The 24,585-nt window shown below is 43.8% G+C and overlaps 1 protein-coding gene across 1 annotated transcript; it reads left to right on the top strand.

The window, feature by feature from the left end:
- The first annotated feature begins 754 nt into the window (after nt 1–754).
- Nucleotides 755–23,494, top strand: LOC147153609 (monocarboxylate transporter 1-like). Its single transcript, XM_086033115.1, has 5 exons — nt 755–907; nt 12,580–12,882; nt 18,634–18,777; nt 18,875–19,681; nt 21,643–23,494. The coding sequence occupies exons 2-5, from the start codon at nt 12,666–12,668 to the stop codon at nt 21,921–21,923; spliced, it is 1,449 nt and encodes a 482-aa protein (XP_085889241.1). The 5' UTR covers nt 755–907; nt 12,580–12,665; the 3' UTR covers nt 21,924–23,494.
- The last annotated feature ends 1,091 nt before the right edge of the window (nt 23,495–24,585 follow it).

The following is a 24,585-nucleotide window of genomic DNA, read 5'->3' as shown; positions in this document are numbered from 1 at the left end:
GGTTTGCAAGTGACTATATGGAATACTAAACTGTAAATATTTGAATGGACCCTGAGGCAGGAGAAAATGGGCCCCGAGGTAAAAAAGGTTAACGACCGCTAGAGGACAACGCTATTGCTGTTTTTCTTGAAGTTGCCCTCCGACAACGATGATGCGGCCCGCGATAAAAATGAGTTTGACACCCCTGCAAGAAGCACTTCTTCCTTTTGCTCACTAGCACCGAAAGATCTGTGTACTTTTATTGCGTATGCCTTAATTTTTCTTACCCTATTTTTACTGCACTTAGTCTTGCAATGTTACATCAACCTGCTAAAGGACACCAGATGGAATTAGAACATGCAGTGTCCCTTTTCAAATGAGGAAAAAAAACATGTAATACATATATTTGAATTATTTTTATTATAAACACTCTAAGTTACGAAAAGAAGGAAGATATTTTTGTGTGCCACGTTATTAAAATTAGTATTGTGCCTAAAAATAGTCACAACGTTGTTCTTTCGGCTTGTCCCATCAGGGGTCGCCACACACGGCGAGTTCCTTGCATGACTTTTTTTTTCACCAGGTCCGGACTCCTCTCTCTCATTTTATTTCATTTTATTTTATTCGTTTATTTATATTAAATAAACTGGCACTGGAATCGGACCCACGCAAAAGGACAATTGTCACCTCTGACGTATTTTTTTTCCTTCCTGGGTGAGATTCCACCAGTTTGAAGGTTGGCGCGCTTGAGCGCATGCGCACTGGCCGACGGTAGCGTCGTCATCTGAGTCCCCATCCCTCCACTCCCCCAGATCGTCCGGTTGATACCGCGAGCTCTTCCAAACCGACCTCTGCATGCCGGGAGCGTGCGTGCGACTCGAGCGCCGAAGCCAACCCGCAGGAAACCTGCAGAATTCCGCATCGCGAGGTGGGTGTTCTTTCGTTCGTTCGTTGGTTGATTCCGTTTGTTGGTCAGAGCGACAGCGCGAGACAAAGCGACACGCCGCGCGTGGGTTTTAATCAACACGTTGAGTCAAGCTAATTCGGCTTCCTCAAATTTGAGATGGCACGGTTTTAACTTCGCCTCGCCTGCAAGCCACGTGGAGGCAATTCCTACCCCCGTGGTGGCGTGATGGACCGTGATGCTGCGGGAGCCCCCATTAGACCCCCCCCCCCCAACTCACACACGCACACAGACACATACATCCCCTCGGGCGCCTCTGGCCGGCGTGTGGCCAAACCTGCGGACCACCCCGTGGGGTCGGCACCGAGCCAGACACGCTTCCCCCGGGTCGGGACTGACGAGTGGAGCTGTGATTGTCGCATGTCTGTATCACATCTTGCCTTATACGTTTAATTGGGTTCCGTGTTTTGTTTTCCATACATGGAAAGATGTTTGACGTCCATTTTAAGAAGATTTTATTAATAAGGCCCATTCGAGTAGTGCACTCTTATCAAGACAATTCATTCAGTGCACTCTTAGAACGACTGTGCAGTAGCGCTGCTACTACTAGTGAAGCATTACAAGTTAACTAGTAGAATTTTTTTTAATGTCACTTGAAGTCACTAGCAGAAGAGCATACTAGTACATGGACCTGAAGCTGCATATTAAGGATTTGTTTGAACTCTATAAACTACCGTACATATCTATCTATCTATCTATCTATCTATCTATCTATCTATCTATCTATCTATCTATCTATCTATCTATCTATCTATCTATCTATCTATCTATCTATCTAATCCAGGGGTGTCAAACTCATTTTTGTCGCGGGCCACATCATTGTTATGGTATCCCATGGAGGGCCGTTATGACTGTGAACCGATAGAAATGGCGCGATAAAATGATGTCCGATCTGGCCCCCTGGCCGTGAGTTTAACACCTGTAATCTAATGTAGTCAAATCTGATCTATTTGTTTAAGCAAGTAAGGCAATTGAGAACTGATTCTCAGTTATAATGCCGCCCTGGCTGCAGACATAGTACAAATAAAAAGCTATACTGTACAGCAAATTGTACAGTGTGGTGTACACAAAAAAACAACAAAAAAAAACAATACAATCACAAAATTTTTCTCTCCAATCAAAATACCCCAAATTTAACAGACAGTATATATATTTTTTGTAAGTAGGACTCCACCCACTTTTGGGAACCCGCGCACCAGTTGGGAATCACTGAAATACAAACGTACATTCTGCTGTACTACATAAATGTCACGGTTCACATCTTAAGTCCGCATCCCGCTTCAGCTGAATGAATGAGCGAGCATAAGCAGCTTGCAAAGTAGTGTTCTATGCATGTCACTCTGACAATCATCCACCCATTTAAAATGAACTTGGGCCTGGACTCCCAGTTTGCTCGAGAGGTTTGCTTTCGGATGCGTGTGAAGAGACCGCATGCGTTTGCGTCCAAATGGACCGGTCGCTTGTTGACCTTTTGCGGGACTGGCGTGCGGATGCGTTGTGTTGCGTCACATGCTCCGCACGGATGCTCGCGATGATTGCGCAACCCAGCACAGTGAGCTCGTGACCTGACTCACAACCTCCAAAGCAATCCTAAACTAACTGTTTCGCTCAAGTGCAAAAGTCTACACACCCCCTGTTCAAATGCCTTCAAATGAGAATAAAACGGTCTAACTTGATTATATCATACGTCCTTGGCCCCTTTGGTTTGGTCGGCTACTCGGGGAAGCCCTTCTCTTATTGCCTGACGAGTTTGTTCAAAATAGCACTCAGTAAGCTTGTTCAGGTTGAAATTATCAAAATTATTGTGACTTTTCTAGCTGCTGCTTTTTTTTTTTATACAGATAGAAAAACAGCAGCGTGTTAAAGGGATTCTCATGTGTTTGCCAACTAACAGTTGGCATAACATGGAATCTTATGAAACCGAATCAGACACAGTATCAGGAAGACTGTGATTCCTCCACAAACGCTATCAATGTGTTTATGAGCTATGACAATAAAAAAAAAAAAAAAAGACTGCGCTGTGATAGCCACGTTCACCACTCAGTGCAATATGACTAACATTTTATGCCACTGTGTTGTGCAACATGTCATAATCGTATGGATAAAATGCAATGTCTTTAAGTGGCTCAGACGCGTCATTTGATCAAATGGAAGGCCAAAATATGAAATTCATCTTAGGCCAGCCACACTGTGAGCGATGCAATCGAACCCGACTGAACTCTCTTTTGCAATGTGCGGGGTTCGGCAACTCGGCCACTCATGAAAGTACAGTAGTTGCCACTAACAAATTTTGAATTCCGTTGCACGATGTAGCAATGTCAGAGCAACATACAAAAATACATTTCAGGCTCTTAAGACCCAGCTAGACCCAGTGAGACTATATTTATAAATTATTATGTGCCTGTGGATGAAATAGCAAAACTTGCAGTCTCTTTAGCTAAAATGTACGAGCGATGTACGTTGTGCTCCGTACATTCAAGGGGTGGGGGGGCAGCTGAGCCTCTCAATATAGCCCCACTCTTCTATTTTATTCTCTCCCAAGTAGGGCTGCTCGATTATGAAAAAAAATATTAATCACGATTATTTTGGTAATAATTGAAATCACGATTATTCAAACGATTATTTAATTTTTTCTGCAAAACAAGAACAGGATTAAACATGTAAAAATATTAAGACAAAATTCTTTGAAACGCTATAATAATTCAAGTTCGTTTTGGACCCAACACCATTTATTATTTAAAAAAAAATTTTTAAGTGCAAATGTATAAATTAAAGTTAAAATGAACCGTTTTTTTACGATTATGCCAGTTTTGTAATCGTGGAGTGTAATAATCGAAATCGTAATTGAATTTCGATTAATTGCACAGCCCTACTCCTAAATCCTCTCACTCTAGCAATCTTGCTTGACTGTTACACTTTATTAGCTTCATCTTTATTTTACTAATGTTTTTATAGTTAAAAAAAAACGATAAAGTGTTATATATACTCTGTGTGCAGCCTTAAAGCCTATACAGGTTCGCTGTTCAACATCAATTTGCGAATGTGAGTTGCCAAGTATAATTATTGGGCGATGGTCCAGTCCAAGTTGCGTTCAGACACGGTTTGTGGTGGGCTTTAATTAAACATGAACATTAAATATGATAAGTCATTAAATTGACTTTGCGATTACAAAGTCTAATGAAGTGGAACAGACACGAAAATGGTCATGGAAATCCCGACTTTATTGGAGTATTCACTGAATATGTAATTGACTGTGCCGGTACATATTTTGACAGTTTTCCAAAAGCAAAATGGCTTTTGTTGTTGTTGAAATTGCGTCATCATGGCGTGATTATGATGGGCTGCTTTTAGAGGTGGAGTTCTCTTCCTATCAGCGGAAAGTTACGGCTTTGACCTGAAAATGGCTGGCCAGCTTCCCGCCATGATTGTGTGTGTGTGTGTGTGTGTGTATTGCCGGCCAATAAAAGGGTTGCAGAAAACACGCCGGCGTGCATGCAGCCTTTGTTTTTGTCCCCAGGCGCGCAGAGCTGCAGTGTGTCGTGTCTGAGTGAGCGTTGACCCGCTGGCGCGCAGGCACCTGTGTGCCACCCGCTCGGCAGGCAACTCGATCCCACGGATTACTGGTGTGTGCTCTTGGGATTAATGGAGCTCCATCAACACAAGGTTTAAGAGGTCACTTGCGCTAAGCCGACTAGCATTACACGGCCACTTAGCTGTTAATTGGTCTTAAGTGGTATCAGGGGTCCTTTCTGAGTTATTAAAACGACTGAAACCGAGTGATGAGTGAAAGAGATCTCCCTGTTTGGTTGTTGTTCTAACTGGTTGTGATCATGGATGAAATTTAAAGCTAGCTGCAAGCAGCAATGAAGGTTTCTCGCACTTCCAGACAGTTGGGAATTGTGCCCACGTGGTAAAGATGAAAAGCCCAAACTTTGCAATTTAGCGTCATCCGTTTGTTTTGTCTTTGTGGCTCAAAGGGGAAAAAATGGACAATCAATCAATCAATCAATCACATTTTATTTATATAGCACTTTTCATACATAAAAATGCAACTCAAAGTGCTTTAAAACATTCAAAGCAAAACATAGAATTATCTTCAATCAAAAGAAAAGATAAATTATTTAAAAGTTGTTGAAAGCCAAACTAAAAAGGTGTGTCTTGAGCTTCCTCTTAAAAATATCAACAGTCTCTGCAGACCTGACATCCTCTGGCAGGCTATTCCAAAGGTGAGGACCAAAATGGCTGAATGCAGCCTCGCCATGCATTTTGGTCCTCACCCTTGGAATAAATAAAAGGCCGGCGCCAGAGGACCTCAGGATCCGCGAGGGCTGGTATGATAAAAGCAAATCAGATAAATAAGATGGCCCAAGACCATTAACACATTTATAAACTAATAAAAGTACTTTAAAATCGATCCTGAAACACACAGGGAGCCAATGCAGCAATTTCAAAACTGGCGTAATGTGCTCCCGCCCTCTGGTTCTCGTCAGCACCCGAGCGGCTGAATTCTGCAGTAGTTGCAGTGGTGAAATGCTCTTTTTCGGGAGGCCAGAGAGCAGGGCATTACAGTAATCTAAACGACAGGAAATAAAGGCATGCATCAGCACTTCCGTGCTAGCCTGAGAGAGAAACGGGCGGACTCTGGCGATATTCTTAAGGTGATAAAAACCAATCTTGGTTACATTTTTAATATGAGGAATAAAACTGAGCTCAGAGTCAAAAATGACGCCAAGGTTCTTCACACAGTGTGAGGGATTAAAAATGTGTAGTTTTGGTAAAAGCTTCTCTCTCTGACCTTCGGGACCGATAACTAAGACCTCAGTCTTGTCCTCATTGAGCTGTAGGAAATTATCTGCCATCCATGACTTGATATCTAAAATGCAATTTAAAAGGGTATCAATGGGTCCTGTGTCATCAGGAGACACGGCAATATACAGCTGCGTGTCATCAGCATAGCTGTGAAAGCTGATGCCGTGTCCCCTGATGACATCCCCGAGGGGAAGCATATAAAGATTAAAAAGTAAGGGGCCTAAAATCGAACCTTGAGGAACCCCACATTTAATTTCATGAGTTTTAGAGGAACAAGTATCCATACTTACAAAGAAATATCGGTCTGTGAGATAGGAATAAAACCAGTCAAAAACAGTACCAGAGATGCCCACTAGATTTTTAAGTCTATTTAATAAAATTTGGTGATCTACTGTATCAAAAGCAGCGCTTAGATCCAGTAGCACCAAGACTGTGAGTTTTCTCACGTCTGCAGTGCATCTAATATCATTTAAGATCCTTAAAAGAGCAGTCTCCGTACTGTGGTTCATCCTAAAACCAGATTGATATTTCTCAAAAATATTATTTGTATTTAAAAAATGATTCAACTGGATGAAAACCAGTTTTTCTAAAATCTTACTTAAAAACGGTAAGTTGGATACGGGTCTGTAGTTATTAAAAACGCTCGGGTCAGAACCGCTCTTCTTCAGAAGGGGCTTCACCACCGCCGTTTTAAAGGCAGCGGGGAAGACGCCTGTCTGAAGAGAGCAATTGACTATATTTAAAATTTGTTCTTCAAAAAATCCACATCTCGGGAACAATTTAATTTTCAAATGAACCTTTAAGGGGACACTTGGGTGAGCTTAACATTGGCACTTATATAATAGGTTTGCATGTAAAAATGACATCAGTATTAAAATGGACTTTTTTTGTGATTAGATTTCTGACAAATTGCCCCGCCCCCCTTTGGGGCTTATGTTATGTTTTCGGTCTCAGCGGTCTACGCCACGGTAGGGAGCCAAGCGTGGTAATATTGCTCGCTTTGTCAGTTCTGTTGCCTAAAACGGCGAGCGATCGCCACCAAAATGCAAATGCACATTACTGCTCTTGTCCACTTCAACCTGTGAAAGTATAAAAGTGTTCTGCACAATAGTTTGGATTTATTGACATAAAACCTGATCTCATCATGATCACCTCCACAAAATCAAAAATACCGTGGCGATTGCTCCTCCACTTTCACAAGCTGAAGCGGACAAGAGCATGAATGCGCACACGAACCCCGACTCGTTTATATTCCGGACATTTAGCGACGCTAAACTTGTGTCAATTCCCAGGAGGGAGACGGCGGCTTGCAGCGAGCAGCAGGGCAGGCTGATTGGAGCTTTATACCCCCACCCCCTTCCCTCCCCGGCTAAAGTTAGGATAACGGGATGGCTAATAGCAACAACTAGCTTCAGGCCGTTAAAACAAAAGGCGTTAGCACAACAACATTAGCTCCTCACCTGTCCTAACCGTCATCAGCAAAGAAGCAGTGTTTTTTTTTTTTTTTTTTAAGTAACGAAGCAGTGTGCGCTCGTCCCAGCATAAAGCTATGTAGCTCTGCTCACTTCCACATTTGCTCATTCTCATATAAATCAGCCACGGAGAGGTTAATCCTTTTGATATATTGAAGTGGTCATTAGTGGGGATGTCCACATAAATGTTGGTGCCAGTTGATCACCGTTTTGGGACGTTATAAGCAATGAAAGTACAATGATTTCCAATGGAGAGTTTGGAATCGGTTCCTCCCATGACTAAGGAGGAACGTGGATAGAACGGTAGGGGGCGCGGCCATTGGCCTAATTAACGAGAGGCGTTATTCATGGAGTTACTTATTTCCTAATTTCTCCAAAATGAATGGATAAAATAGAAAATGGCAACTCTTTTCATTTTCCTGATCAAAAAATATATCAAATGAACTTGTTAGTGAAAACATGGCCACCCCGGCCCCACCGTCCCTTTAAGTGCCCACAATAACCGTGAAATGATGTTGTTTTCAATGCAGAATGAAAGACTCTCTGTCTCTTCTTGATCTGGTGGTCTTGAGGCGTGATTTGTGGGTGGACTCATGATAGACATGAGACAAATTTCTAGACGTACCATTGAGCTAGTTTAGTTCAAGGGCACCTTGCTTTCCACCAGGGTGGATGACATGCTGCCCTCAAAACCAGCACAAAGCACCTTCACATTATTGTTATTCCTGCCCATCCGCTTGCGTGTCTTAAGGCCAAACGAATGACTCGTGGAACGGATCTCTAGACATTTTTAGCACAACATGGTGTTTGAGCTCTCTCATGTAAAATTCAGTATTCTATGGGCCTGATTTACTCCGATCCCAAATAGTCACAGTTGAACATTGGCGTGTAAAGCACAATGGATGCTTGGTGCACCCGGTTGTTTATATGCACCCGGAAAATGATTAGTTTCCCCAACTTGATGCCCTTCACTCTCAGCCAGATGCTCCCTAAAACTTCCAATCCCATCACCTTGGAAGTCTACGTCACGGGAGGAAAGTAGTAATTGGTGTCAAGGAAGCATGATGACACCATCACCATCAAGGTGGCAAATGACTGGGTGATTGAAAAAGAGATATACATCATAAATACAGATATATTCATACAGACAATGGGGGGGCTTTTCTCAGCAATTTTTAAGTGAGATTTAAAAAAGAGATTAATTAGATCAATTACGGGTCATAATTAATTAATCCCTCAATGTTTTTAATCTGTTGACGGCCCTACTATTGTGTTATAATGTAATCTGAAATATTCTCGTGATGTCCCCCTGGCTAAATGCTATCTTGGTTGCCACTTAAACAGTTGTAAACAATTCAATCAACTCATGACACTCCCAGCCACTAAATCGACGTGAAGAGGAAATTAGCCAGCTAATGAACTTTAATGAATTTTATGAATTATAAAACCTCTTTCCTTAGCCTCTCTCCCACGGCGTCATGCATGGACGCTTTTCTTTTTTCCTTGGGTGAGGGGAGGTACGAACTGACAGAATGTACAGACGGAAGTGCTTTAAAAGGACAAGGACGGACGGGGCCGGAGGACGATTATTTCTATGAATAAGGACGGAGGGACGATGACGGAAGGGTGCCCTGATCGCGGACGGAGGACAGACCGGGTAAAAATAGGGTAAAGTGCGCATGTGTGTAACCTGACCAAGGAATGCCATAGAATGGGCCTGTAAAGGTGTCTCTGCTAGCTCACAAGTCATTTCCTGTGCCAGATTGTGAGCAGCCGAATTTAATGACCTTCCTGTTTGCTCAGTTGAGTTTATTCGCAACTTCCCTCCTGAAGTTGGTTCATCACAAGGGTGCAGTAATTTCACTTGTATGCTTTAATTTGCTGTTGTATCTGTTAGGCTCCATGACATTTCTATGGGAAGGTGAAATGGGGAAGTTTGGAAATAACCATCAATACAGTACACACGTTTTTGTTGTCATACGTTAGCCTTGCCAAATAAGACAATTTTAAAGCTTGACATTTCCAACAGATTCATCTGTAAGTACATCATCGTGTTTAAAAACATGTGTGAATAATCACTCATTTCATTGGAGAACCAAAACATGAACGTTCCAAAAACCTCCACTCAAAATACAAATAAAAAAGCTTCTTCATGTTCAAGCTTCTCAAGCCTACAATCAGCTTTTTTTGTTTTGTTTTTGTTGTTTGTTTTAGTCAGGATTGTGTTCAAATACACTGTATATTCTCCCCAGCTGTATTTGAGTTCCCTATTTAGGGCCAACTACAAGCTTTTTTTTCGTCAGCGTCAACAACTCAGAGCGGTAGTAGAGGACAAACTGACCTCTTTTCAGCTGGTGTCATACTTCTCGGTACAGTGACTTCATCGGTGTGGAAGTACAAGAAAATAAAGGCGATGCAGTCGCGTACATTCCAGCTACAGGATTTATTGCGTCCTTCTCAGCATCAAACAACTTGCAGTGCAGTTCTTACGCGCGCCTGCAGCACATACAGCAGTCCACTGGAACGGCGACAGCTCTTCATTTCCCCGGAAATCCCGCCGCTAGTGTACCTGTCTTAACAGCAGGTCGGAGGTCGCACATTAGCGCAGTCGGTAAGCTGCGAGGCCAACAACGTGTCGTCGTGTTTTGTCGCCGGCGCCCACGGACGCGTGCGGTCCCGCCTCGTCCTGAGAGACTGCGGGTAGAACGCCGCCGACCACGTAGTCAACACATTCCTCGGAAGAACAGGAAACGCGGCCCGCGCTTGCTCCCCAGGCCCGATGCCCCGCGTATTCCCGCTTGGCTGTGATCAGAGGCGGTCGTTTCCTCTTCGACACATGTTGGCAAACCTGTAATGACTCGTCGGGATGCGCAGGCTTCATTTGGCCGCGGCGGTGGAACAGGTCAAAGCGATTTCTTCAGCGATGCCGCGTTTGCACAAACGTGTGAGGGTAAGCGTTGCCTGTGTTGGGTTAGTGAGGTCCTGTCGGGAAGGGGATATCAGAGGAAGTGTGTGTGCGTGCGTGTTAATAACATGTGCTATTTCCATCTTAATGACACAAGTGTGGCAGTTTGTGGTTTGTCAAAGTCAACTGAAAGTCCTACTGGCTTCGTACAGGAAGTGCATGCTGTTTCTTTGACTGGCTTTCGATTAACACGATGCGTCGAGTGAGACCTTCTTTTCTTGTTTTGTTTTTTTGGCACACTTTGAATACGGGTCAAAGCAGAGTGAAAGCGAGAACTTCCCCATCTGACCGTATGAGTTCCATCTTGACGCTATCAGGCTTCTCCACTGTTGAAGAATTGTGCTGGATAAATCCCCAAGTACTATTGTCACAGCGAAAGCTCGTGATTATCGGCTCCAATTGCTTGATTTATTATTTATGTATTTGTTGTTTATCCCGCAGAAGGGTGAAGGAGTGATACTCGTGCGCAGCTGTCGCTGTTGTTTCCTCCAACGAGCCGCCGGGCCGTCGTTGCGCCACGAGTTTCTTTTGGTCAGAGCTTTCCTTGTTTGTAGAGAGGATACGAGCCAGGTCAACCGTTAGATCGAACGATCTGGAGCCGCCTGCAAGATGTGCGCCAACCATATCGGCATTGACCATATCTCATGGAATGGTGCAAAATAGCGGGATGTTATCTGGGTTGGGGAAGTGAAGAGGAGCGCTTTGAGCTGCCAAGTTGAGTTGCTATTGTAACGGCATGGGAACCAATCCGATAAATTTGTAGAAGGGAAAGTAGTTGCTGTTGTGAATTTTGGCTAGTCCCATCAGGGGTTGAAACAATGAGTCTCTTGTGTGATTTCTTTGTCCATGTGCCCTTCCTGGTGCAACTCCATCCATCCATTTTCGATACCTCACAAGGGTCGCGGGGCGTGCTGGCGCCTATCCCAGCCGTCTTCGGGCAGTAGGCGGGGGACACGCCGAATTGGTTGCCAGCCAATCGCAGGGCACACAGAGACAAACATCCGCACTCACAATCACACCTAGGGGCAATTTAGAGAGTCCAATCAACTTAACATGCATGTTTTTTGGAATGTGGGAGGAAACCGGAGAACCCGGAGAAAACCCACGCGGGCACGGGGAGAACATGCAAACTCCACACAGGGAGGCCGGAGCCGCGATCGAACCCACGACCTCTGAACTGTGAGGCGGACGTGCTAACCAGTCGACCACCGTGCCGCCCCCCCTGGTGCAACTCTTTCGTTTTTATTTTTCCGGGCTTGGGACCAGCCATGTCTGGGAATGGAAGACGGCAAAGGAATCCTTGTGCTTAATTTGACCCAAAGTAAACTGTACTTATTTCTGTATATGCTGTATGCAAAAACAATTCTACTAAGAACATGTAGTGACTCCAGAGGGCGGCTAACCAGTTAGGACGACTTTGTGGAAGTCTAATGATTGCTCAAGTCTGTTTGTCGACAAGTTGATCTAGACTTAAACAACCTGAGGAGAGCACCGGCATGGTTGTTAATTAATTACTACAAGACAGGCTGAACATGAGCATTTTCCAAGCGTTGCAAGGAAGGGCAGTGTCGCCGCTCATGTCGAGCATGGACATTGTTACCGGTGAATGAGAAAGCCGTACAATGTCTTCAAGATAGGAACTTTTTGTCAAAGTTAGCATTAGCTGCCGCCTGTTTGGTGACTTCCAGCGGCCTTTCATACTACAGTCACGTTTGAAATGGGAACAGATTTTTCGAAATCACAAAACCCTGTCAGCGCGCGAGGAGTTTTTCTGCCTCAGGTGTGAAGCTGGCCAAACATCCACCGCATGCTGTGATGCATCCTTAGCCTTGCGTGGCTACAACAGGGAAGCTAATGTGAAGCGGCAGGCTTTCCAGGCTTTTATGTTCCTTTTTACGGCTTTTGGGGGATGCGGAATATTGGCGACACAACTGTACCCATTTAGAACCCCCTCCAGAAGAAGAAAATGCATCTCAAGGGGTTTACCTACTTAATGTAGAATAAAAGTGTCCATCATATCAAACCCACCGCCGCGGTGCACTGTTCTAGCCTGCCCAGAGCGCTTCCTTCAAAGGTTTTTGTTTGCGACATCACAACATCCTGTTTCGGCCATGTTGTTTTGGTCATTTTGGGTCAATTTCGGCCCAAACTAATAACTCACGGATAGTTGACGTGGTCACCCGAATGCAGTATAATTTAAGTGTTTAACATTTTAAATGGGTTTGTCCTTGGTGAACTGCCTTCTGTCCTCCCTCGTGTGTGTGTTTTCCATCTACGTAGAAAATACTACAGTGAAAATAGAAAAAATAGACGGTGGGATACGTTTGTTAATGTGGCTGAAATCCCTGCATCAACCATGTTGATTGAAACATTTCTCTGCCTTTCCACAGGTGCTGCTTCCAGTCCAGATTGCGTCTTTCCTCTTCGCCTCCTTCAAAGTTCATCCGTCTATTGCCGTCCTCTCGCTTGAGCAGACATGCCTCCTCCGTTGGGGGGCCCCGCGGGATACACCCCTCCCGAGGGCGGCTGGGGCTGGGCCGTGGTCGTGGGGGCCTTCATCTCCATCGGCTTCTCTTACGCCTTCCCCAAATCCATAACCGTCTTCTTCAAAGACATCGAGGTGATCTTCGATGCCACGCCCAGCCAAGTGTCCTGGATCTCCTCCATCATGCTGGCTGTCATGTACGCGGGAGGTACGTGGCAGATGTGCCAAAAAGTTTTACAGTTCACCTACATTCATTTTTAAAGCAGAAGTAGACCACAAATTATGATCCCGATGTCATTTCAAATTCACGTTAGCCTTCAAAAGATCGACTTTCAGTCAGATGATTTGATTAGAAGAAAAGTTTGTGTGTGTGTGTATGTGTTGTAGTTGTCAAGCAATAACAAGACCGAATGCCACTGTTTGTTAGATTGACTATTTGAACAGCGACTCAGCAGAGCAAAAACATCCACATGGGTGAAGACTCCATAACATCCGTTCACAACCCAGGCTAAACTCAATTTGAATTTAACACCTTGCCCACATACAAAGATCAGTCAAAATGCATCAATTCATCACGCTTCCTTGACACCAATTACTACTTTCCTCCGAGCCAGAACTTTGGTGCCACCTTTTTACATCTTTGGAAATAATTAAGCCGGGGGTCACATTTCTAACAGCGATTTCAGCACCTTTTTCCAAACTCAATTTGTAAGCCAACGGTCGTCTTGAAATATCTTTCTTTGGCCATGGGCGAAAAGCATCAACCTCGTGTTCCTTTCTTGCAACAAGGGCCTTTTTTTTATGAGTTTTGTTCTGGTTTAGATCAGATTTCACAGTCAATGACAATCTCTCCCTTCATGAATTACCTGCGCAAGCTGCAGGCTCACATCTGTTCTCTTCATGAACCTCTTGAGCCTCCAAAGGCTTGCACGTGTTTTTATTCAGAATCGGGACGTGGAAGCTTTAGGGACCTATAAGGAAAGAATAGAAGAAGGAGGAAAAGGCATAACAGGAGCCAGATGTTGAAGCACTTGTTTTTTTTCCTTCCCATTTTCTTTCTACTTTCAAATTTCAGTCTGTCTCCTGGGCTATATTGAATTCCTTCGACGGTGGCAAGGCATTGGAGGGGCACCAAATGTGTCATTTATTTCTTGAACTTTGGAGTCATATTCCAAAGAGTGTAGCCTCTCAAATTTCAGGATTGTGTGAGCGGACAAAGGCCGTTTGTCGGTGGCCATTGAGTGGGAATGCTGACCGCCGACTTGTATTTCGCTTCTTGTGGGTTACGGGAAATGCCTGGCTTTAGCGTGTGGGATGTAAACGAAGCTGAGCCAGAGCAAATACAGTCTCTTCTTATCGGCCTCTTTCTTGGCTGAGTTTTCATACGTCGCTTCTCCTTTCCACTGAGGTGCATCCCTGGAGGAATGACTTCCATTTCGAAAAAAAAAAAAGAAAACCATGTGATACAAAAGGCTTCAAAGTAGTTTACTCAGTTTCCCAAGTGATGCCGGTGAGAAAATGGTCAAGTGATGGCGAGAGGGAAGGAGGGGGAGAAAATGCTGTTGTTTATATAATCCCGCTGGGAACGCTTCTCACTGGCCTCTTTGTATTTTGCCAGATAGCAACAAAGGGCGTCACCGCTCATTTGTTACTGCGTTGCGTGCGTGTCGTTCTCGCTGAAGCGTAAGCCTCATGTCTGCTCACTTTGAGTTTGCACTGGAGTCCTTACCCAGTGTGGCTTGCTCAGCTCAAGAACCTTGCTGCTCTTAGCGTCCGGCAGCTGATGGGGACGCTTTGAGCTGAACAGCGAAAGTGCAGTTCATAAACTCCCCTATTTGTATTTATTTCTTCGTTTGAACCTGTCCTAGGCAATTTCATTTAAAAGAAAAAAGGCAAAAACGGTTTATGACTATCATACTTCTATCGCATAATCTTGCTCATGTAAGACAATTATTTTTTTAAGGGTAATGTAAGATGAGTCTGAAATGATAGTAAGTAGTAAGCGGTGTCAAGGAAGTATGTTGAAGTGATGCATCTTGACAAAGAGACACGCTTTGTGTTTTGGAGTGGTAAAGTTTAGCCTGGGTTGTTAGTGGAAGTTACAGAGAGTCTTCACAGCATGTGTATGTAGTCACATACTTCAGATACATTTTTTTTTTTTTTTTACATCAACTCATCTGTATTTTGGGGTGTGCTGTTATAAGAGGAGTTTGAAATTATTTGGAACTGTTTGGGGATCATCTTGTGGTATATTTATGGTTTAAAACTTTTAATTTAGGGAATTCTAAACATTTCACTCGGAGCATGATTGCTCGCGGTTCTCCAGTCCCTTTATGGTATTTTGTCCTACAAAAAGAAAAGCATTTTTTCTTTGTGTCCTTTGGGCAATGCCTCATGGCTTGTAAAAACTATGCCTTCTAATGTTTCCACATCAAAAGCAAAAAAAAAAAAAATATGTCCAGCACCCATTGGACAATAAAATCAATAGTGTCACAAGCTTGGCATCTGCAAAACACCTACAAGTGGATGTTGAAGTATTCAGACATTTTCTTTGGCCCCGCGAATACCAATAAAAGAAGGGTGGGAAATGGCATGAGAGACTTCATGACTTCATTGGTCAGAAAATGTTCAACCAGTTAGCTTAGCAACTAGCATTCCCCTGGAAGTTCTGAGAAAGCAGGGAGGCTGCGTGACTGCTAGACGTAGACGTGCTGGTTTTTGAAGCACTGCGTGGTTAGTACATCTGCCATTTCAGAGTTTGGGGGTTCCAATCTGGGCTCCCAGATTCTGCTGGTTCTCTGGTTTTGCCCTGCATTCCCAAAAACATGCAAATTAGCCTCACTGAAGACTCGAAATCAGGGATTGGTAATGTGGCGTCTGCGGGCACCAGGTAGCCCCCGAAGACCACATGAGTAGCCCACGGGCCTGTTCTAACGGTAGCTCGCCAGTGATAGGACATTGTGATTTCTTAGGAATGTTGTAAAAGTGATAAAAGTGATCATTTGAAAATGTAAACACTGGCAGAGAATGCCAGAAATGAAGTGTTTTATTATGTTTCCTAATTTCTTTGGCTTGTGATAGTGATACTTTTTTTTTGTTTGTTTGTTTGTTTTTAAGACCTTTTTACACATTTCGCTTTGTCTGGCAACCGCTTTTTAAGTAATTCCTCCATTCAACAAATCCATCAGGGTGGCCAGTGTCACTGAACTTGGTTTTGATTTCACAAAGGGGAATTGGGGAGTTCACTTTTTCACTTAAGGCCAAATGGATGGGGATTTGGACACGTTTTTGAGCCACTGCAAATAACCATGTGTAGTGTTTGCATAGGTTTGCACGGTTATTATGCGTGCCGTTTCCGTTTGTGTGCTGCGCTGTATTTGAAAAAGCTTTAATTGCAATTAAATGTGCAGTACTGAATTTGCCAACAAAGCTTCAACGTGCACACGTTTCCTTATTTTGTGGGTCGTTTTGAAATGTTTGCTTTGCTTCACTCAAAAATAATTTTCAGTAAGCTACTTTTGTTTGTCTTTGCTTTGCCTTTGAATGTCTTGTTTGTTTGTAAATGCTTTCAGGCGCTGTGCTTTTGGTTGCGTGAAGCATATTGACTTGCCTTGTGTATGAAATGTGCTGTATAAACTGCCTTGCCTTGCCTTGCCTCGCCTTGCCTCGACTGTGCAGTGTGAGCGGCTTGTACTTTGTATTCGGAGGCGGCCGAGCCGGTTGCTGTGAATCCATGTGAGAGTCCATTCATAGCCAGCTTGGCACGCAAGGGAGACACGAAGGATGATTTGTCTCTCGGCCGCCTCCTCCTCCTCCTCCTCCTCTTCCTCCTCCTCCTCTCGGTGCTCTGCTGTCGTAATCGAACTGAGCAGACTTCCATTCCAAGTAAAATGGGTAAAGTCAAAGGGTTAATGACCTTAAAGATCACAATCTCCTTGGACTCTCTGGTTGTCAATGCAAGCAGTGATGTGATGTTACGCAAGTGGTCTTTTTTTCTCATTTTTGACAGCACAGCGACACATAGTGGTGAGAAGTGAATGTGCTCTTGTAGGCTTCATACTTTTTGATGCAGGGTTTTTGCATTTTTTTTAAAAATGATCACAGTGGTGGGTGGCACGGTGGCCGACTGGTTAGCATGTCCGCCTCACAGTTCAGAGGTCGTGGGTTCGAGTCCGGCCCCGGCCTTCCTGTGTGGAGTTTGCACGCTCTCCCCGTGCCTCCGTGGGTTTTCTCCCAGTACTCCGGTTTCCTCCCACATTCCAAAAACATGCATGGTAGGTTGATTGATCACTCTAAATTGGCCCTAGGTGTATTGCATACCTGTCAACTTGTACGTTTTCCCCGTATTTTATACATTTTTTGATTATATATCAAATTGTGTACGCCGTATAACAATTTTTGTACGGGAAAAAAACAAACAAATTAGAAACTCGTTTTTTGTTAGACCGATCTCGTCTTGCCCATTTCGGCTGTAATCAGGAGCGTCCGTTAGCGATTCCGACTGCAAACTTCGGCCGACTTTCACGAGCAGAAGTATAACTGGAAAGGTTGTTTTGTCCTTAAATGCTCCTTTAAAGGTTTTCCTATTTCAAGAGTACTCAACCCGTCTCACATGTAGCTACCATCGTAGTTAGTGATTCACACATTTACATCATATTTAATTGTCCACACATCTGATGTTCCATATTTACTTCATATTTAATGTTTTTTTTCACTTAACAAACAATCTCTACATATTATTGAATGGCATTTTAATGTCTCATATTCACGTTGTGTTTGATGTATTTTCATCTCATTTAGCACATAAAGTAGCATATACATATTGATATTCCTAATCTCCTATACATATTCAGTCTCTGCTTTTGCTGCCATTTAATGTTTTTCTTTATGCATTTTAAAGACCCTATAAAGCAAAAATATGTCATGTAAACTTGACATGCTGCAGAATCAACAATTTAAAAAAACAGCCAAGTATCTAAAATGAGGTTTGGAAAGGGTGAAAAATCAAGCCCTTCTTTCCGCTTTCAGACGCTTGCGGGCGTTTTAGCCACAGGCAAAAAATCAGGGGGGAAAAAATGGTGGAAAACAGTTAATGCTGTATTTCCACAATTGCATACGACATGGTCTTTGAAAATGTTTTGCGCAATTACTTTTAAACATGTATAACAGTGACTCTCAAAGTGTGGTACATGGGTCTGCAAAGAACTACTGAATGAATGTTCAAACTGCAGTAATCCAGAACAACACATTTAAGTGCAGTTCAGTTGTATTTAACTTTAAACTGCAATACCTAAAGTTTCATTTAAAGCAGCACTGGGCAGGAAATCGACCTTTTTTTCACAACTCTTTTGATGAAATATTGACTCGTAGCAGAAGTAGTTAAATGGGACTTTTGTCATGCCCTGGGCGGGTCTGTATCGTTTTTACTGGCTTAAAACAACTTTGAGGAGGGTGGGATATACCCTGGCACACCAAAAAATACAAATGTCTTGAATCGCTTTACGGCATACTCACTTCCTCCTTTCGCTATAAGGGCGGAAGTCGATTCGAACGTCTACGCGCTATTACTGGTGTCATGGTAGAAGCCCCAAAACAAACAAAAAAACCCAAAATTAGATAGATTACCTCATCGCTTTTCATCTTTCACACAGCCACTCATGATCCAGTGTTAATATTCAAGCACAGAATTTTGTTTCATTAGCTAACAATTGCATTGACTATACTTTTTTAGGAATAAATCCTTTGCCTTGTTTTTTTTTTTTTTAAGAATACTTGGGCCCATTACACTCCAATGTTTTTGAGGTGGCTCCTGGTGTCAACGGTTTCACGTGACTGGAATTTAGGGCAAGGCAAGGCAGCTTTATTGCTCGCATATTTCATACACAAGGCAACTCAATGTGTTTCACGCAAGCAAATTAGGAATCTAGTCCTGAGCATCTCTCTCTCTCCATGTCCTCAGGTCCAATCAGCAGCATCCTGGTGAACAGGTTCGGCAGCCGGCCAATCATCTTGCTGGGCGGCTGTCTGGCGGGATCCGGACTGGTCGCCGCCTCCTTTTGCAACACGGTGGCGCAGCTCTACTTCTTCATCGGCGTGGTGGGAGGTGGGCGCTCGTATTTGATTTTCGAAAAAGTGAAATTCCTTCCGCCCCTCTCAAGGGTAATGGCTTCATTTCATTGAGTTTGAAAACCATTGCCCAGGGTTGGGACTGGCGTTTAACCTGAACCCGGCGCTCACCATGATTGGCAAGTACTTCTACAAGCGGCGACCCATCGCCAACGGCATCGCCATGGCCGGCAGCCCCGTCTTCCTGTCCACACTGGCGCCGCTCAACTCGTGGCTGTACGACGAGTTCGGCTGGAGGGGCAGCTTCCTCATCCTGGGCGGGCTTCTGCTCAACTGCTGCGTGGCCGGCTCACTCATGCGGCCCATCGGGCCCCCGCCGGCGCCCCCTAAAACCCGCGGCGAGGCCGAGGCCGGCGCTGACGGCGAGGCGCGGCCCAAGAAGACGGCGCTTCAGACGATCAACTCCTTCATAGACCTGACGCTGTTCAAGCACCGCGGCTTCCTGCTCTACCTGTTGGGCAACGTCATCATGTTCTTCGGTCTCTTTGCGCCGCTCGTCTTCCTCTCCAATTTTGCTAAGAGCAAAGACATCAGCAAGGACAAGGCGGCCTTCCTCCTGTCCATCCTGGCCTTCGTGGACATGTTCGCTCGGCCCTCTATGGGCCTGCTGGCTAACACCAAGTGGGTCCGACCCCGGGTTCAGTACTTCTTCGCCGGCGCCGTCCTCTACAACGGCGTGTGTCACGTCATGGCGCCGCTGTCCACCAACTACACGGGCTTCGTGGTCTACGCCATCTTTTTCGGCTTCGCCTTCGGCTGGCTCAGCTCTGTGCTCTTCGAGACTCTGATGGATCTGGTGGGGGCGCAGAGGTTCTCCTCCGCCGTGGGCCTTGTCACCGTCGTGGAGTGCGCCCCCGTGCTACTCGGCCCCCCGCTGACAGGTACGCGCCGCTCCGTTTTTCAAATGAATTATAGCAAGGCTTGCTCATTTGTTAGTGGCCATTTTTTTTTTTTCAACTTTATTTTTATAAATCAACAGTGTAGAACATTCCTTGACAAAACAACCGAGTAAAGTAAGAAAATAGTAGAAATCAAAAACAGAAAAACATGTGCATATACATTTGGATATCAAAAAAGACTGAGTAGTGAAACGTTGACATTACAGCAATGCATTATTCTGATCAATCAAAGATATGTACCACTATGGGCCTCCACCTCTTCTCAAATACCTCTGACCTCGTTTTTAACTTTGCAGTTAATGCCTCCATTTCATAAAGCTCCCCGATCTTCTGCTTCCACAGTGTCGCCCTGGGTGGCCGAGGTTTCATCCAGTTTATTGTCACACTTTTCCTAGCAGTCATCAAGAGTATATGCGGCAGGTGTTTTTGGTCTCTGTTGTAAATATCAGATTCAGGTGGAAGATCAAAAAGGAACTGTTTCGGGTTAAATGATAAATTGATTCCCGGTGCTCTATCAATCTCACTTGTAACCTCCTTCCAATAAGGAAGCAATTTCGGGCAATCCCAAAATATGTGCGAGCGGTAGCCAACCAATCGTTAGTCGCCTTTTAATCCGTGGATCGAACCTTTTCACCATGACGTCGCCACTACTTCCGGTTGCTGAAAACTTAAATTGCACCGCTAGTAAACAAAGGTGTTCCTGTCATTTGACCAAGGCAAATCCATTGGAACAAGATGGAATAATTCTTTTCGTCTATTTCAGACATGGGCAAATGGGGGCCCGTGGCCTGGCCCCTTGATTATTATTATTATTTTTTTATTTTACAAACAACAAAATTAATTGTAAAAATGCTGATAAACATTCGATATACTGTATTTTTACAATGGGACATGGGGTAAAAACTCCTAAAAAAATAAATTAAAAAATGCAAATATACAGGTGTCATATTAATCACCACTATGGCGGACAGTCAAGCTAGGTCTTATACTGCCCTGAATAGGCCTAATCATTTATTACGGATTTGAAATTATATGCAGGACAAACACCCATCCATTATCCAAACCGTACGTCAATAATATTAGAATTTTGAGTAAGTTGATTTTTGTGGGAAAAAATGAATTCTTGCACTTAATGGCGGTTCCTTGTTCAGCAGTTTTGTGCCATCATTAAATGGTTATTTTTATGCAAGAGGACCCTTTGCACTAGAAGAAAAACTTGCAGTGTGTATTTATTTAGTTGTTTGCTTCAAACTCTTTGTTGTTGGCCATCTAATGGAAGATCAAGATCATGCATTGATTTTTTTATGTTTTTTCTATCAAAGATTTAATCTATTAAACTATCAGGTTCACACCAAGTGAGACATTAGTAAACAACGCACACAATGAGGAGAGAAGACACTCGACACAATATTTACTTTAAAAATTTTTTTTAAAAATATTCTTACATAAACGCACTTATTTTGCATGTATACATGTGATTTTGTCCATATTTAAAATATAATTTTGGTTAGGAAGTGTGTGGTCCAGTGACGCCCCCCAGTGGCATTGACGAAACATTGTGGCCCCCTCCAGCATTTAAGTTGCCCATCCCTGGTATTTTTTTGCAATCGGACACAAGATTGAATCAGTCGGCCACCGGACAGTGCCGATATGTCGTGCATAAAGAAATGCCTCAATGAGACAGACACAGGCGCTTACTGGAAACCATTTCCTCCGCACGGACCACTCCCTCCTTCTGAGGAAGAGCCCCAATGTCGACTAATTCGACACTCTCATTCGTTGACTCCCACATCACTCGACAGGCGCAGCAACAAACCCAACGTGTCTTTGTCATGAATTTCAGTTCAATGCAGAAGTAAACTATCACTTTGTGCCACCCGGGAGCGGTCGTAGTAAATCGGGCCCCAAGTTCCGAGCTGACGTGCTCCCGTCTCCTCTCGCAGGAAGCTTCTACAACTACTACCAGCACTACGACTACACGTACATCTCGTCTGGCGTCATCCTCATTGTGGCCAGCCTCTTCCTCTTCGTGGGGATGGGCATCAACTACAAACTGTTGGCGCGAGAGAAGAAGGACGAGGAGAAACGCGAGCCCAAGGAGGAGCGCGCCGCCATGCTGGACCCCGCCACGGCCGGCGAGGCCCACGCGGACGAAGAGGGCGCCGCCGCGTCCGACGCCGTCAAACCGGAGGCGGATTCCAAGATGGACGAGAACACGGTGTAGGAGCGCAACAGACTCGGCAAGACAAACATGCACGGCACACGCCATCACAAACACACACTTTCACGTTATGGACTTGCACCGCACTCACATCTGTTTTTTTTCTTTCTCGTGTGTTAATGACGTGCCTGCAAGAAACATAAGTTGCAGAGGAGAGCGCGCGCAGATTCATGACGGTAGGCTTTTCAATCACTCTGAGGAGGATGTTACTCTCAGGGTCTCCAGCTGCCATAATGCGCCACCCCACCCGAGTGTGTGTGAGTGTTTGTGAGCTTCTAGCAAACAAGATGAGCTGCCACTCTCTCTCACACACACACACACACACACACACACAGGTCTTAATGGAGTGGTCTTTCTTTGGCCAGATGTCAGTATTTGAAAGTTGTGAAGCACACACACGCAGCCATGAACAAATATTTGAGCTCAAAGTATACGGACAATCTGATTAGGAGTGTGAGTGTGTGCGTGCATGCGTGAGAGAGAGGAGTATGTGAGTGGTTGTTTTTACATTTCACTATGGAATGTGTCAAACTCGTCACAGATTTTTTTTTTTTTTTTATCAGAAGCAGAAGTCACTATGTGTCATCTTTTTTTTTTTAAGCTTAGGACAAGCCTGTTTGTTTCCAAACAGTAAATGATAGTTATAAAACATGTGCCAATAACTTCCTGAATTCCGATCAGCAAACACCAAAACCAGCAAGAGAAGGAATTTCCCGTCAAGCAAATCCTAAATATATCATTCATCGTTTATTCCCTAGTATTAATCACATATTTGTGAACGATAACGTTGATCCTTTTTCCTGATCTCCTTGTGTTGCTCTCAATCCTTCAATTCCTTTTTTTGTTTGCAGAGAGCGTTGGTGCAGTTTCCCAACCATGACAAGGCACATATTTTACAAGCAAAAAGTTTCATGGGAAAAAAGCAAACAAAAATAATCAAAGAATGATGATCTCGTTTTAGTTTGAAATGTGGGCTTGTTTCGTTTGACACAAAGCAATAGCTCTAGTGTATTTATTCAGCAACAAGTGGATCCACATGTTAATCATACCTTCTGCCATCTGATTTAATTGTTGTGTTTGTCACTATAAGCTGCAGGCATAGTTCGATAAACAAAGATACATTATTTGGGGTCAGCAAATATTTTTATGACCAATCAAGTGAAATTGGATAAGTTAATTTCAATGATGTCAATGGTTGGGAGTCACTGCATTAACGCTTCTTGTGGGCCAACATCTCCCTCTAGTGGACAAACCCTTGTCTGTCAATTTATTCTGACGCTCCAATTTACTGGCGCATATTATCGATTCAATTTTCAACACTGCCCTCCAGGATCAAAACACAAACCTTGAAGACTTTCCCAGTGAAGAGAGATACTTTGTTGGGAGCAAAAAATGTTTTGTTTTGTATTTTTTTACATTTGAGTTTCACATTCTGTGAGGAGGTGGATGACATATTTAATGAAGAAATATTTCTGGAAAACAGGCTGTGTTTGGTTTTCAAGTGTCATACTAATTCCTGTAACTGTGATATTTTTATGATGGTAGAGTGAAGGAATTAAACGTTTTTAAAACAATGTATCATTTGTTCTACTATCAAGACTAAAGATGGGGGCGGGGTTGTAAATCAGAAAAAAATCAACATTATATAAAGCTTGTTCAATGATGTTCAGTTGAAATAGGCTGCGAAACGTTTTTACAAAGATGACATACAGGTGAAGTAAAGATGGCAGACAACTGTGTACCCCGACTTGACATTGGTTACCTGAGATGCCAAATACGTGACATGATAGTGAGCTTCAAGCTTTCCGCCACTAGATAGCGGCATCAGACTACATCAGGTCACGTTGTTACCGCACATTGGATCTTAAGAATGCGTGGAAATGTTCTTGTGTGCAGTTTGAGCGTATAGGGACCCCTGCATACTCACGGATTCCCCTATTCACAAATCCCATTTTTTAATGAAACCCCCTTATTGGAGGTTTATCCCATTCCCCCCCCCAAAAAAAATGGGTTATAAAATTAAATGTATCTGCAACGGTGTCAGTTATATGTGGATTTTTGCTAATTTTCTAGTCGACCCTGTCCCTATTCACTGCGCACAAAATTGCTGTCGGATTTATGACACATGAGTATTTGCGCCAATTTCAATATGATTAATCAGAATTCATTGTAATTGACGGCTCATGTCAGGGCACCTCCAATCGGCATAAACCGTGCCCCATTTCCCTATAAACGGGCATCATCTGACGTAACGATAAAACCCGATAATGCAATACGACATATATGCTCATAAATCAAGGGACCACTGTACGGTATGTGATTTAAAGCATGCTGTCTTCACAGGACCGCTGCTACAACTTTGGGTGCGTTAACATGAAAAGTCAGATGGTGCCCCACACCTAGGGTTGCCAACCGTCCCTTGAAAAACGGAATCGTCCCGTATTTAGAAACATAAGTACGCGTCCCGTATTGAGTTGTAAAGGGACGCACTTTGTCCCGTAATATCGTGAGAGTCAATAACAGTCCGAAAAATGTCAATGGGATTAATGAACAACAATTGCCTTTATACGACAATTTACGGTAATGGTACTAGGCCAATGACCAATGAGGTGACAGCATATTCATACACGGGTATGACGACACCGAATGCGCTTATCTTATTGGT

The sequence above is a fragment of the Filicampus tigris genome, chromosome 1 (genome assembly GCF_054856515.1).
Source record: "Filicampus tigris isolate MCC_2025a chromosome 1, RoL_Ftig_1.0, whole genome shotgun sequence".
Lineage (NCBI taxonomy): Eukaryota > Metazoa > Chordata > Actinopteri > Syngnathiformes > Syngnathidae > Filicampus > Filicampus tigris.
This window is presented reverse-complemented; position numbering and strand designations above follow the sequence as displayed.

Coding starts and splice junctions, on each gene's coding strand:
- LOC147153609 (XM_086033115.1), top strand. CDS start 12,666: ATGCCTCCTCCGTTGGGGGGCCCCGCGGGATACACCCCTCCCGAGGGC. Junction 18,778..18,874: donor CTTCATCGGCGTGGTGGGAG/GTGGGCGCTCGT, acceptor ACCATTGCCCAG/GGTTGGGACTGGCGTTTAAC. Junction 19,682..21,642: donor ACTCGGCCCCCCGCTGACAG/GTACGCGCCGCT, acceptor CTCCTCTCGCAG/GAAGCTTCTACAACTACTAC.